The sequence below is a fragment of the Vombatus ursinus genome, unplaced genomic scaffold (genome assembly GCF_900497805.2).
Source record: "Vombatus ursinus unplaced genomic scaffold, bare-nosed wombat genome assembly UNPS02009173.1, whole genome shotgun sequence".
Classification (NCBI taxonomy): domain Eukaryota; kingdom Metazoa; phylum Chordata; class Mammalia; order Diprotodontia; family Vombatidae; genus Vombatus; species Vombatus ursinus.
This window is the reverse complement of record NW_020948951.1, coordinates 9,709,269-9,724,084: the sequence shown is the minus strand read 5'-3', so window position 1 is coordinate 9,724,084 and position 14,816 is coordinate 9,709,269. Positions and strand designations below refer to the sequence as shown.

The following is a 14,816-nucleotide window of genomic DNA, read 5'->3' as shown; positions in this document are numbered from 1 at the left end:
TCCAGTGCGTCTGCGCACCACCCGAGCCCCTCCCGCCGGGACCAATCACCTAGGAGCTGGGCGGGACCGCCTCGGCTGCGGGGTTTAAAGAGACGGCGCCGCCCATTTCCATGTCACTCTCCCGAGGGGCTCGTGCGGGGATTTGGGGGAGGCCCGTGGGCATTGTGGGGGTGAACTGGGAGACTGGCCACGAGGTCCGAGGTGGGTCTATAGAACCTCTCTCCCTTTCCCTGAGCCCAGGCCTCCCCTTTCCCAATTGAGCCCCTCGGGGAGTGTCCGTTCCACCCAAGGCCAGGAAGGGAGTCCCTTCTGTCTCTCTCCCAGTCCCGGGCGGAAGTCACAGCCCAGGGTTGGGGCTAGGGGGCGGGGAGGAGGGCCGGGTGGGGAAAGGGAGCCAGACCGGAAGCGGAACTGGAGCGGCGCGGCTATGAGTTTCTGCCGGGACGGTCGAGGAGTTGCACTTATCCCCGGCCCCCCGAGACTTCCCGTCGCCACCAACCGCCACTAACTGCCACAAACCGCCGGCTGCGCGGAGGCGCCATGGAGGAGGCAGAGATGCAGCTGAAGGGGAAGAAAGGTGGCGGGGCGGGGACTGGGGGCCGGGGAGGGAGGAGGAGGAGGTGAAAAATCGGAGCGGGCTGGAGACGCCGCTGTCTGACCCTGGGCAAGTGTCTCCCCCTCTCTGGGTCTGAGGGTGCCTTCTTGAACGATGCGGGGTCCTCACCTGCAGACCATAGACTTCAGGGAATCCGTAAACTAGGATGGGGACAAAATGCATCCTTACTTTCGCTAATCTTTGATTTCCTTACACATTTTGTTATGCATTTAAAAACGTCTCTCTGAGGAGTCCGTAGGCTTCCCCAGGTCGGCGGCCAAAGGGGTCCAGACACTAGCAAGGTGGAGAACCCCAGCACCCTCGGGTTCGGAGGGCCCTTGTGATGCCATATCCTGGAAGGCTCTGAGACGCCTCCATGTTCCGGAGGATCCCTAGCCAAGAGAGCCCTTCACCCCTTCTCCGATTGTCTCCCAGTTCATGGCCCCATTTTTCCCCTCTCTGTTGTCGGTGCTAGAAGGGACCTTAGACGTCACCTAGCTCAAGGCACCCATTTTACAGATAGAGAAACTGAGACCCAGAGAGAGGAAGGGGATTGATTGACTTAAATTGTGTCAGAGCAGTGGTGGAATTGCCTTATAAACCAGTTTCTCCTCTCTGCCCGCCTCCAATTAACTTGTTCTTTTTACTCCTCTAACAACCTCCTTCCCGAGTTAGACCTGACCTCATATGTAAAGATGAGAAGTCTGTCTAGTGCAATACAATACCTATCTAGTCCGATAGTTGTTTAAGGACCCTTTTCGGAATGAAATCTATGATTTTATGCCCCTTAGTTATTTCCTACCCCAACTGTCCCAAACCAGATTTTTTCTTTCAAAATACTCCCTCTATCAAGGAAAAAAAAAGGAGGGGGGAGGCTTATTTGCAGTAGGAATGGAATAAACATTTATTAAGCTTCTACTGTGTACCAGGCATTAACAATATTATCTAGCTTGACCTTCAGAACAATTCTTTGAGGAGGATGTTACTATGATTCCCATTTTACAGTTGAGGTAACTGTGGCAGACAGAGGTGAAGTGACTAGCCTAGAGTCACACAGCTAGTAAGTGTCCAAATTTGAACTGGGGAGTCTTCCTAACTTCAAATCCAACCCCTGTCCACCTCATCTCTCTCCTCTTGAGACATTTATTTCAATTCTTTCCAATTTTCCCCAAGGTTGTTTTTCTCTTTTGACATCAGTGCCCACTCCCTAACATACACATACAAACTAGGTTTCTTCACAGATATTTCCTTTCTCTTTTCTCTTTTTTCAATCAAAATCCAAAGGGATTCATTGTCCCAATGTTTATTTAGAAAGATGGGGTTGGTAGGGCTTAATTGGAATGAACAAATGCCTAGGTTGTCAGCTCCTTAGATGGGTATGTCTTCTCAGAAGACAGTAGCTCTCTCCTGGCCCTCTGAGATCCTGGGTTTTTTGTTTGTTTGTTTGTTTTGGGTTTTTTAGGCTTCTGGAATATAATATGGCCAGAGTGTTTATGTTCAGGGATGGGTTGAGCTATTCTGGCCAATTGTAATGCAACACCTGAGTGAACAAGGTCAGATCTTTATATGCCAAGGGATCAATTTGAACAAAAACTATAATAGACATCAGTTGTTTTCAGTCTGTATTGTTGAGGGAAGGTTCAGATATCTTCCTCTTTCGAGGATGCATAAGTTGCTACTGTAGCCCTTAACTTCTAGAATTCTAGCAACTTGCCTGCTCTAGAGCTGGTCTTGGGTGGAAGGTTGATAAGTTTGGGAAAGTATAAGAGTTGGGGGGAGGGGAGAGGTAATTTTCATTATTTTGGGATCTTTCTTCATATGGACTGTGTCTTAACCGTGGCCACTGGTCTTGGGTTCAGTTACAGATAAATTCACAGAGAGTGTTTACGTCCTGGCCAACGAGCCATCCGTGGCACTGTATCGCCTACAGGAACATGTGAGGCGCTCCCTGCCGGAGTTAGCCCAACATAAGGTGAGCTTAGAGCCAGTGGCTAGCACAGTTTCATGGATAGAGCACCAGCCCTGGATTCAGGAGGACCTGAGTTCAAATCTGGCCTCAGACACTTGATACTTATTAGCTGTGCTACCCTGGACAAGTCACTTAACCCTATTGCCTAGGCCCCCTCCCCCTGCAAAAGAGCATTTTCTCTTAAGCTTGAGAGTCAGTCATGTTTGTCAGGTTGGGACCGGTGGAAGGAACTAGAGACATTTTAGCTTTGAAGAGATTTAGGGGAGTGGGGGGGAATATAATCACTGTCATCAGTATTAAAAGGGTTGTAATAGGAAGAGATACTTATTCTATGTGGCTTCAGAGGATATAACTAGAACCACTGAGTAGAGGATATAGGGAGGCAGATTTCAGTTTCAGGAGCAATTTAGCAATCAAAGGTGTCCCCCACTGCTATGTGCTGTTATTTTGAAATACTGATCCCTCCATCACTGGAATTTTTTAAACAGCAAGGGAGGGGGTGTTGTAGAGGGATTCATATTTCAAGTAGGGTTTGGACTACATGACTTAAGTTTTTTAAATTGATATCCTCTATTTACATTACCACAGCTTCCCAAAATATCTCTTCTTTTTCCCCTCCTCAAAGAACCAGTACTTATAATAATAAAAAAGGAAGGGTAGAGAATGTAGTTTAACTAAATTAAACACCTTAGTTGAGTCTGTCAGTTGTTCATGTCCATTACCCCATCTCTGTGAAGATGATTTCAAAGGTCCCCTATAGCTCTGAGTTTCTTTGCTATGTGCTGTAGGGGAAAGAGCAATACCTTTGGGAAGTTAGGCCTGAGGTCAGTTTCTAAAACTTCAACTTCCTGGTGGGCAAGTCAGCTTACTTCTCTTCCATTCTGTTTTTCTAAAAATCAAGAGAATCCTTTCCACAAATGCTTTGGAAACCTTGAAAGTGCTTATATCAATGTTAGTCACTGTTAACACTGTAAACTGACTCTGCTTGCTTCTGGAACTGATGAAAACCTGGATAAGACCCTACCTGCCACCTTTATGGAACTTGAGTACTAGGTTGCTTTCCTACAAAAATAACATGTTCCATTTTATAGGATATTTAAGTACAGAAGAGTTACAAAGCATGCTATGGAGATTCTAAGGAGCGAAAATTGTTTCTGACCCGGGAAGGAAGGCTTCATGGAAGAGGTAGTATTTGAGCTGGGTTTTGAAGAGTGAGTGGCATTTTAACTGAGATGAGGAAGGAGGAATTCTAGGCTTTGGCAGTGTTGGGAGAAGAGGCAGCAAAGTAATGTAGTTCATTTCTTAGAGGACAGAATGGAGGGAGAAAAATGAAAGGACTGAAAAGTTAGGTTGGCACCAGCTCCCAGAGAATCCCACCTGTCGAGTGGGGAAGTTTGTATTTTGTCACATAGGCACTGGAGAGAGCCACTTCAGGCTATTGTAAGTAGGGGACTGACATGGTCAGGACTTTGTGTTAGGGTAAGTCACTGGCCATTGGGGTGAAGGATGGACTCAAAGAAGGGAGGTCAGCATAGGAACCTGGGGTCAGGAAAGTCCAGGTGGTTTTGAACATCCTTGGAAAGAAATAGTTACCTGCCATTTAGACATAGTCATCTGCATGTTGTCTCCCCCATTAGACTACACAGGGGTGGGGAACCTGCGGCCTTGAGGCCACGTGTGGCCCTCTAGGTCCTCAAGTGCGGCCCTTTGACTGAATCCAAACTTCACAGAACAAATCCCCTTAATAAAAGGATTTATTCTGTGAAACTTGAACTCAGTCAAAAGGCTGCACCCCAGAACCTGGAAGACCACAGTGGCCTCAAGGCCAAAGGTTCCCCACTCCTAGACTACAAGCTCCTTGAGAAGCAGGGCCTGGCTTTTACCTTTCTATGTGAGCTTAGCACAGTGCCAGGCACACTGTTTCATACATGTTAAATTGCCTGGCAACAGCTTTAGTGATATAAGTAAGAAAGCTCCAAGTTATTATTAACATAAAATAAATTTACCTGCTACTCCAGATGTGAACATCTGGCTGTCCTCACAAATCAGGCTTTAATAGTAAACCCGTAAGACTGATGTGATTGAAATGCTCATGCATTTCTGTCCCATGGGCCAGGGCTACACCTGTTGAGATATCTGACATCTACACAAAACATAAATCCTGGAAAGTGTAAATGTTTTTAAAGTTTGTGAGCAGGATTGGGCTCGTGGGGTTTTACCTAGATACAAGTTCAGTGAAGATTTCACCTTGTTCCTTTGTCTTCTGCTTGAGAATTTACTTCTCTGTATAAATACAAAAAATTCATTTTCAAACATGCTTTTTTTCCTCATTGCCCCTAAATCTTGGAGTCTCTTTGTTGTTTTTAATCCTTTCTCAGGGGTCCCATTAGTGTAAACACATGCTAGTCTTATGGAATCAAAGAATGTTGGTGCTTGAAGGGCCCTTAAGATATGGAACACAGAATGCCAGCACTGAATCCCGAGTAGTGAGATCTGATATTGATGTGACTCTTTCCAGTTTACAAAGTGCTTTGTATACATTCTCACATGATCCTCATGACACTCTGTGAAGTAGATACCATAGAGTGTTGTCACTATTTTATAGATGAGGAAACTGAGGCATAGAGAATTATTTACCTCAGGTCACACAGCTTGTGTCAGAGTTGGGATTTAAACTCCATTCTGTGCTGAAGCTAGGTCCAGTGTTCTTTACTCTGTTTACTTCCCTTTAGAGCAGGGGTTCTTCTCAGGTTCATGAACTCCTCTTCCCCCCCACCCCCAGATTTTGATGACAATTTCAGTATGATTGGTTCCATTTGTGAATTTAAAGAATTTTCAGTTCCAGATTCCAAATTCAGTTCCAAAAAAATCCAAATCCTTTCACCCCTCCCCCACCCAGTGAGAAGACTAGAAATACAATTCCCGTTATACATATGAAATCATGCAAAATATATTTCCACATTAGCCATATTGTGTAGAGGGAGGTGGAATAACCAAGAAAAATAAAATGAAAAAAAATGCACTTTAGCCTACAAGAAAGTAAAAAAAGAATCCTTCAGTCTGCATTCAGACTCCATCATTTCTCTTTCTAGAGGAGGATAGCATTTTTCATCATGAGTCCTTTGGAATTATATTGGATCATTGTATTGATCAGAGTAGCTAAGTCTTCCCCAGTTGATCATCATTACAACATTGCTGTTACTGTGAACAATGTTCTTCTGGTTTTGCTCACTTTACTTTGCATCAGCTCATCTAAGTCTTCCCAGGTTTTTCTGAAACATGATTTCATCTGTAACCTCATATTTTATGCATTTAAGAACATTAATCTGAAGACTCCTTCAGTTTTGCCAGACTTCCAAAGGGCACATGATAGTTGAAAAGGTGGAGAGCTTTTGCACTGGAAAGAACCTTGGTTATCTTCTTTATTTGACAGATATAACTGGCAAAGTCCTCTGTAAAATGTCTGTGTATTTCTAAGTGCCAAGATGGCTATTTCACGTGTTCAGGTGATTTGTTTGCATGAAAAAAGTAGCCTCTGCATAATTGACAGGCATTTTAAGTAGCCAAAGTCCCTGCTCAGCAGAATACCTTAATGCAGGGTCTTGATACCCCAACTCCATTTTCCTCTTCTCAGTTCGTCATCCCTGGTTTATGATCAATGGTTCTGTCATGGTGCAGAGAGCTTTAGGATGGTTGAAGAGAATCCTCTGCATGATTAGAAGCAGGCAAGAAAAGCATCAACAGCATGAATCTTGGGGCCTTTGGTGACTGTAAATACTAATGTCCCTAGTGCTTAGAATTAGAAGAAAACTGTGCTGAAGCTTAACTGTGGTAGGAAGGGAAGGGCCAGCCCATCTTTGGTCACGAAGTACCACTAAGTACATCCTCAGAAGGTCTTTTCTTAGGTTGGTGTGATAAATAGAAAGTCTCACCCGGTGTGATAGAAGATGATCATTGTCTGAGCCTTTCACTGCTGATCACTTATATGAAAGAGGCAGTGTGGTACAGTGGGCACAAGATCATGTTTGCAGAAAGAGGATTTGGGCAGATTCCGATTCTGCCTCATTATTCAGTTTCCTCCTCTCTAAAATGGACTTAGACTCAGTGATCTCAAAGACCCAACTCAGATCTCTGATCCTCTAAGTAAAAAATGGGGATGGAAGAGAGGGAGATAAACAGTGAATATAAACTGTAAGCTTCAGTAGTATTAAATAGCAATCCTAAAAACCTTACATACTATTAGGCTACTCTTCACATGTTCAGAAAGAAGAGGGTATTCATGGCATGCTGTGACCTGTCTTGGGTAGACCATATCTGGAGGATAGGAAGTCTGGTGGAGGGGGACCAACATGTGATGTCATCCCAGGTGAGGATCTGTTGAAACAGCTAAGGATGAGAAGGAGAGACACGAGGTCAAGTTCCACGTGGCTTTGGCAGCATCCTGTAGGATGGACAAGGGTGGGGAGAAGCTTGAGGCCAGGACCAGGGGTCAGCAAACCTTTTCTGTAAGGGCTAGATAGTATTTTAGGCTTTTGGAGCCAAGAGGCAAAATCAAAGATATTATGTAAGTAATAATAAGAGAAAACAAAATTTTAAGTGATGAAATATAATGATTGAGTACAGTTTTTTGTAGTCCAGGTCTACTAATGAAAAGAATGGAATACTTCCTGGGGGGAGGGCCATGGAGGTGGGGAATAACATTTTGCTTCATTTGGGTTCAAAGTTGGTGTTCTCTTTCATCAAAATTATAAATGTTCATCTGTTAGTGCTGGTTTGTAATGAGATTTTATGTGTTTCAACTTTGAAAATGCTCTTTCGTACAGATAGTTACTGCCAATACTGACATCAGTCCATGAGCAGGTGATTTTATTTGAACATATTCATCACCTGGAAGGCATTTCTAGAATTCTATTAGATCCTTCTCTTGGTATTTGCCTTTTAGCAGCTCATTATATTGCAGATTAATCACTACCATTTGAAGGGTAGAGGCTCCTCGATTTTGGTTAATTGGATTTTGAAATATGGAAATTCTTTTTGCATTTGCATCGAGGTCTGCAAAATGCTGCTGGAATCATTGTTTGAGCTCAGAAAATCCATTCGCTGCCAATTTGTGTGGGAATGGAGATTTCCCTTCTTGTTTTAAACGTTGACAGCCCAGGAAATGGATAAAGCAGCTTGACATAACTTGTGGTTCAAACAATGGTAGTTGTCATAGAATTGACTTTACTGCAGTTTAAGTTTTGCGCAGAAGCACTGTTCTACCTAGTAATTTTCAGGTTGGATTCATTAAGAAACATTATCAAGTCTGTTGCAAAAGCTAGAGGCAGCTAGACAGTGCAGTGGATAGAGTACCGGGCCTGGAGTCAGGAGGACTCATTTGCCTGAGTTCAAATGTGGCCTTAGATGCTTACTACCTCTGTGAGCTTGAGCAAGTTACTTAACCCTGTTTGCCTCAGTTTTCTCATCTGTAAAATGAGCTGTAGAAGGAAATGGTGAACCACCCTACTATCTTTACCAAGAAAACACCAAATGGGGTCACAGAGAGTCAGACATGACTGAAAAATGACTGAGCACAACAAAAGCTACTTTCCAAAGCCATTTAGTGGTCAGTGATAGTGGTTGAAGGCAGTTCTTTTCATTCAAAAAAATTTTAGTTTTTGCCCTGAGCTCAAAAAAAATCATAAGAAGACTTTTTTTTCCTTCTTGATTTGATATGGTGGGGATGCAGTGGTAGTTTTTTTTTTTTAATGTCCCATTTCAACAATACATGGGGCATTTGAAACCCTGTTGAGTTATAACCTTATTCCTATGATGTGTAATTCGGTGGTGGGGCAAAGCAGTGACAGTGACACATATGGTCTCTGTCCCAAATGTTTGGCTCTGTTGTTGTAGCGTGAAAGCCGACACAGACAATACACAAATTAACCGGTGTGACTTTGTGCCAAGAAAATTGCATTCATGGACACTGGAATTAGAATTTTGTGTAATTTTCATGTTCACAAAGTATCCTTTTGATTTTTTTTTAATAGTTTAAAAACGTAGAGATCTTTCTTAGCTCACTGGCCATACAAAAACAGGAATCTAGTTGAATTTGGCCCAGTAGTTTGCAGACCCCTGGACAAGGAGACCAGTTAGGCTGTTGAAATAATCAGGAAACAGGGAGAGACAGAGACAGACAGGGGAGGGGGGCAGGAAGAGAGAAGAAGACAAAGAAGAAGGGAAACAGGGAGGGAGAAAGGAGAACATGAGAAAGAGCATGGGGGCAAGGGAAAGAGGGAGGGAAGGAGAGAGAAAGAGAGAGAGAAAATTGGTGAGGGAAAGGGTGGGTTAGTTTGTCACTTTACTCCCTTCTAACTCTGAGGCGCTGTTATTTAACCTTTCTGGTCCTCAGTTTACTTACCTATCAGAATAAAAGGATTAAATTCAATAACTCTTAAAGATTCCTTCTAGAAATTGGGGTCAATAGAAACCTGAATTCAAATCCTGGCTCCAAAGACCAGTGTTCTTTCTATTATATTATGCTTCAGAGCTAGAGGAGATCTTTGAGAATTTAGAATATCAGAACAAATCACTGTACCAGATTAACTGCGTTTTCTTTTTAGGTTTATCAGACTAGTAGGGTCAGGGGATGCTGTAAATATAGGTAGTTATCCGAAATCTAGGCTTACCTTAACATAAGGAAGGATGGGTTAAATCCCCTAAGGCAGCATTACTTAAACTGTGGGTCTCGATCCCATATGGATTGAGAGTGAAACAGATTTAAAAAGCCCTGCCCTAAGAGATTTGTGGGAGTTTTCGAGGGAAGGTAAGTCACTTCCAGCTGAGCAGGTCTGAGAAAACTTCCTGGAGAAGCTGCTATTTGATCTGGTCTAGAAGGGTCTTGAAGACAAGTAGGCTTTCAGACCTGGAGAATTAGAGCATCTTAAAAGTCATGTAGTTCAGCCTTCTCTAAAAATGTAGTTGAGAAAACTGAGCCCCAAAGAAGGGATGTAACTTCCTCAGGGTCATACAGCAAGTTGCTTACTTGTTTTTGTTTTTGTTGACTCCCTCCTTGCAAGCCAAGAATGATGTGAGGGAAGAGTCAAAGCCCTCTATGTTGTCATCAGTCTGGTTTTAATTTGAAAATGAATATTTCAAAGCCTCTACCTCTACCTTAGAAATGATGATCAGGATTTACAGTGTGGCTCTCTAGGTGTGTTGTCAGCCCAGCTGCCCTTGACTGCCCTTGGTAGCTAGAGTTGGTCTTAGGAAATTAACAAGGACTTTTCGTTTTATCGTTAGTATACTGTCAAAGCTATACCCATTTCCTTCACTTGGGTGCTTCTCAAGCAAGCACTTTGGAAACCTTAAAATGCTGTAGTGATGTAAATGGTTGCTTCGAGGATTTCATGTATGTGGCTCTTCCTTCCACCAGCATTGGATTGCTGCTCCTCTTTGATTTCATATAAGATGAGCTAAGAATGGCTCCATCTTGGGAGGACTTGTCAGATTTTATGCTCTCCCAACAACCCGGGACATTCCTATGTCACAATGAGTAATAACAACAGACATTTCAATCGTGTTTTAAGGATTAAAAAATACCATCTGATTGGATCCTCAAACTCACCCTATGAGGTAAGTATCATAAGAAGTATTAGCTCTGAGACTGTTAAGTGAGGAAGCTGAGGTTCAGAGATCTTAAGTGATTTGCTTATAATCGTATAGTATATATATGTCAGAGGTGGTATTTGAACCCAAATCTTTTCAGATTCTAAGTGTCATTAGAGTAGGACTTAAGTGGAAATAATTCTTTCACAGGGGTGGATGGGTACTTTAAAAGATAAGATGTTTCATGTAAAGCTGCTCCTTTCTAATTATGTACCTGAAAGCTTCAAGATACAGAAAAAGATATTGGTGGCAGAAAGCAAAGGTATAGATTTTTAAACTTTCAAAACAGATGACATTTAAAGTCATCCCTGGGAAAGCACATCTTTGCTTTAACTAGGCAAAAATAAGACCCTTGCTGTGGTAAACTTTAGCTTTCCAACTCCTCTCAGGTCATATGAACTCTCAAAAAAATAGTGTATGTTCTTGTAGCAAATTTGTACTTCCTGAGGTTTGTAATTGATTGAGGAAGATTGGGGGGGTTCTTAGAATAATCTAATCACCAAGGTCAAAGCGAGTTATCCCCACTATTATGTCAACCGCAGCAAAGTAATTCCGTGCTTCAGTCTGTCTTCATCCCATTGCTCTTAAGGGGAAGATCCAGGTCTAGGCAAACTTTATGTGCCTTGTCATAAACCAGTTATGGAATGTTGGTGCTGGAAGGGGCCACAGAGTAGACATCACCTGTCTAGTCACATTGAAGGATTGTGGTCCAGTAGTTCAGCAGGAGAGCAGTGGAGCTAAGATTGGTCTCAGGTTCTCGGGCCAATTCTCTTTCCACTACAGCACATTATTATTTTATCCAAAATCTAAATTTTGATCAATCCCTTCTCCCCCGCTACTCCCTCTGGAAAAGAAAAAAAGGAGAAGAAGAAAAGGCTTTCATTGAATAACCTCCAGCATTTCTTTTCAGTCTGACATGCAGAACTGGGAGGAACAGAGCCAGGGAGCCATATATACAGTGGAGTACGCCTGCAGGTAAACTCAGGAGCTTAATTTTAACTTTTTTTTCTACATTTGCAGACAGAATTTGATCCCAGCACTGAGCAGGAAAGGATAATTGTTCCCTCTAGAAGGGATGCCTTCTGTGTGTGACCCCAGAGGTCATCACCCAGGTTACTTTCAGTGTACACTGCATGTGATGGTTCGTTCTTCTTCATGTCCTGCTCCAGATATTGGAGATGGAGTCTGGCTCTCAGTTCAAGTCAGTAAACAGTTACTGTACCCCTGCCCCGGAATTGGGCTGAACATAATTTTAGCAACTCACATTTCTTTAGTTCAAATACTTTTTACGTGCAAGTCACTGTGCTAGGTGCTGGGACTACAAAGACTTAAAAAGTAACCCAGTTCCTTCTCTCAAGGAGCTTATGTTCTACAGATAAGTATTATACAAAGCAGGGGCAAAAGAGAGCCAGTGCACGAGGCCAGTTTAAGGGGATTAGGGGAGGGACATACTTTGGGGTGAAGGGAAGGATGGGGAGGGCATTCTAGAAGAGACAGCCCCAAGTCCTGCACTCAACCCTGACACACCAGTGACCCCGTCCTCCAGGCACATGAATGGATCCTCCCTTAAGCTGAGAGCAGCCTTAGAGCCCTTTGCCAAACACTGACGTGCTTTTTACCATACCCATCCCACACGTTACATTGGTGGTTGTGGGACGGACAGACCCTGGTAACTGCCTTTCTTGTTCTCTCTGTCCCTCCCTGTATTTCAGTGCTGTGAAGAATCTGATGGATAGCAACGTTCATTTCCGAAGCATTGAGGGCTTGCTGAAGCAGGCCATCAGCATCAAGGACCAGCTGAATACTTCTCAGGGTCGAAGGTAGCTCCTGAGAGCAGAGGTCAAAGATCCACTGCCCACCAGGGATGTTGTAGGCAAGAATGCATGAACCCATGACCTAGTTGAATTAAGAACAGTGCTGCCCAGAGCAATGCAGAAAACCTCCCATTGCTTTTGTTAGTCTTCATGTGGCTTTTCTTTGTTGGGCAAGAATACAGGTAGAGTTTTCAGATGTTGAAATGAAAATAGCTTATTTTCATACATCTGGAAGAATATTTTTGGCTAATATGTAGCCCCCCTTTTTTTGTTCTTCATCCTGCTAGCTAATTTGAATAAGTTATACTTTAAGCCTCCCATAGCCTCCTTTTTTTGATGCTTCTGGGAGCCTTTTCTGGATTGGTGGTTCTAGGAGGCATTGTGAAATACTTCCCCACTGCCACCCCATCCCCAAGTGGCAGAATCCCCTATTTGCTGCTGCCTCTTGACACAGATTGCTAAAAGACTAAGGCTGCTATCGGTTCCTTCCTGTTCCTTCTGGGAAGGCCAGTTTGAAGGGATCAAATAAAAAGTCTGCTGGCAAAATTACAAGCCTGGTTTTGATTCAGAGAGCTTAATTCTGTCTTGCCTAAGTTGCTTCAGTTTGTTGATTTTTACAGGATTTAGACTTATTCCCTCCTTTTCCAACTAAGATTCCTGACTCTTTGGTTCATTGTAATGGAAAGAACATTGGGAGTCAGGAAGTCCTGGGTTCTAGTTCTAGCACTTCCCTAACCTGACTTGTTAAGGCCCAGCCTCTGGGCCACAATTTCCCAAGTTGGTTCCTGCACAGAGAGAGAGAGTGATAGTCACAGAATCACAGAATGTCAGTGGAGAGAGCACATTATACATCATCCCATCAAACCCCTTCATTTTATAAATGGAGAAACTGAGGCTTAGGACAAGTGCCTGGCCCAGAGTTGGCCAGCATATATCTGTGTTTCTACTGAAGTCACAGATGAGTCAATGTGTACACATATTTATGTACCTCCTAAAAGTCCTGGCATGCAGGGCTCTTGTAGCAGCTTTGAATTTGGATTTGGCTCCTTCCTGATTCCTTCCTGGGAGGGGAGGAGAACAGATTGAGCTTTGTTGGGTTGGTTTGGTTTTCTTGGCCTGTGTGATGGTCATGTTTTGTTACAGCCCTTCTGCCCCGAAGCCTCCTTCCTTGGCCTGATTTTTGGATGAGGCAAATCTTTCTCCACCTTCCCAGGTCAGTGTAGAGATGGGGGTGGTGCATCCTGCTGCTGTGGGGCTAATCTTGCTGCCTTCTATTTCGAGATGGAAACTTCACTTTTCTAACCTATCCACAAAGCTCCCCATGTGGACATCAAATCTAGTCATAGGGCTCTGGGGATGTAAAGTGTCAGGGTGGGAGGGCCCACAGAATGTAGCCTGGTATGTCAGACCTGGGATCTTAGGCCATGGAATGGGAGAGCTGGGAGGGACCTCCGAGATCATGTCATCCAGCCTTCTCACTTTATAGGCGAGGGCCTTGAGGAAGAAGAGACGCCAGGGCCCACAGGAAGAGGCAGAGCCAGGACTGGGTCCGGAGTCTACCCCTGATGCTCCAGGTGTGGACTCCGTGTGCCATACCATGATTGAGGATCGTGGAATTTAGAGCTGGCGAAGAGTAGAAATGGCGCTTGATGATCTCCACATTCCTTTGGTACTTTGTTCACACCAACACTGTCAGAATTATCCTTGTTTTACACAGGAGGGAATTTAGTCCAAGAAGCAAAATAACTCGCCCTTGGCCATCGAGGCATTAAGTAATAGTACTTGGTTTTCAAATCCTTGGCTTTTTCTACCTTAACCTGCTACTGCTGCTGTCCCTGCTGCCATCACCACTGCTGCTATTGCTGCTAGCTCTCCAGCTGTTCTTTCTGTTAGTGTGTCATTACTTTTCCCCATCTCACCAGGTAATCCATGTGTTCCAGGCAGCAAAGGCCCCCAGAAGACCAGTCAGGCTCAGAAGTCAGAAGCCAGAAGCACCAAGGAAGAGAAAAGGTCCCTTATCATGCCAGCACTGGTTCCAACCCCCCTTGACTCAGAGGTTCCTGTGACCTCAATGGGTGTGTGTCAGATTGGTCCGTAATATGAGCAGAAGACATTTCTAAAAACCCTACGACTGTGGCTCTTTGTCTTAGGAGTAGATCTCTTGATTCTTACCACTAAGTGAGAAGCCTGATGTCTTTTTCCTTAGGGACAGCTTTCCATCCCCAGGACCACCAAGCCTCATCTCTCTGTTGGAGGAGCCAGTGCAAATGGCTTCCTGGCCCAAAGGCTCTTCTGGGAAATATTGATAATCTTTTTGTGCAGTATCAGAGAAGGGACCTTGAAGGTCACATGAAAAAACAGGTCAGATCAAGGGAAGTGACTTAACTTGCCCAAAGTCAGACACACCATGAGTCAGTGGCTGAGCTGGGCCTAGAACCTCAGTCTCCTGACCCTCTAGTGTAGTGTTCTTTTCACTTCATAACACAATGGTACAAAGATTAACTGGCTTGTGAAGGCACTGGTACAAGGGCACTGAGTACTAGGCTATGTGGGAAGCATGTGACCTTGGAGGAGGACCCTAGAGCAAAAGAAACCTGAGACAGTGTGCCAGAGAATGCTGCTGGTCAGCCTGGGACTTGGAGACGAGAAAGGGCCCACGTAGATTGGACGAGATGGGATTGGGACCACAAGTTTGAGAGCCTTATCAAATCTCTTTTGAGTGGAAGGGGCCTCAGGGGTCAACCATGTCGTGTTGTTCAGTCATGCTCAATTCTTCATGACCTTGTAGGCA

General features: G+C 44.0%; 1 protein-coding gene across 4 annotated transcripts; it reads left to right on the top strand.

Moving 5' to 3' along the window:
• The first annotated feature begins 95 nt into the window (after positions 1–95).
• On the top strand, positions 96–14,153 carry BORCS8 (BLOC-1 related complex subunit 8). Of its 4 annotated transcripts, XR_003568196.1 has the most exons (7): positions 96–201; positions 2,455–2,567; positions 11,122–11,186; positions 11,924–12,031; positions 13,169–13,238; positions 13,512–13,694; positions 13,966–14,153. XR_003568196.1 is itself a non-coding variant. In XM_027851198.1 (6 exons), the coding sequence occupies exons 1-5, from the start codon at positions 111–113 to the stop codon at positions 13,200–13,202; spliced, it is 411 nt and encodes a 136-aa protein (XP_027706999.1). In that variant the 5' UTR covers positions 96–110; the 3' UTR covers positions 13,203–13,238; positions 13,966–14,153. The 4 variants fall into 4 exon arrangements, 3 of the variants coding, with proteins under 3 accessions (XP_027706999.1, XP_027706998.1, XP_027707000.1); XM_027851198.1 differs by lacking the exon at positions 13,512–13,694; XM_027851197.1 differs by lacking the exon at positions 13,512–13,694 and having other exon boundaries at positions 13,948–14,153.
• Positions 14,154–14,816: the final 663 nt, after the last annotated feature.

What these genes read in the sequence shown, in the direction of transcription:
- BORCS8 (XM_027851198.1), top strand. Translation starts at nt 111, where the DNA reads ATGTCACTCTCCCGAGGGGCTCGTGCGGGGATTTGGGGGAGGCCCGTG. An exon ending in GACTGGCCACGAGGTCCGAG is followed by an intron (nt 202 to 2,454) that starts GTGGGTCTATAG and finishes TCTTGGGTTCAG; the next exon opens with TTACAGATAAATTCACAGAG. An exon ending in CGGAGTTAGCCCAACATAAG is followed by an intron (nt 2,568 to 11,121) that starts GTGAGCTTAGAG and finishes ATTTCTTTTCAG; the next exon opens with TCTGACATGCAGAACTGGGA.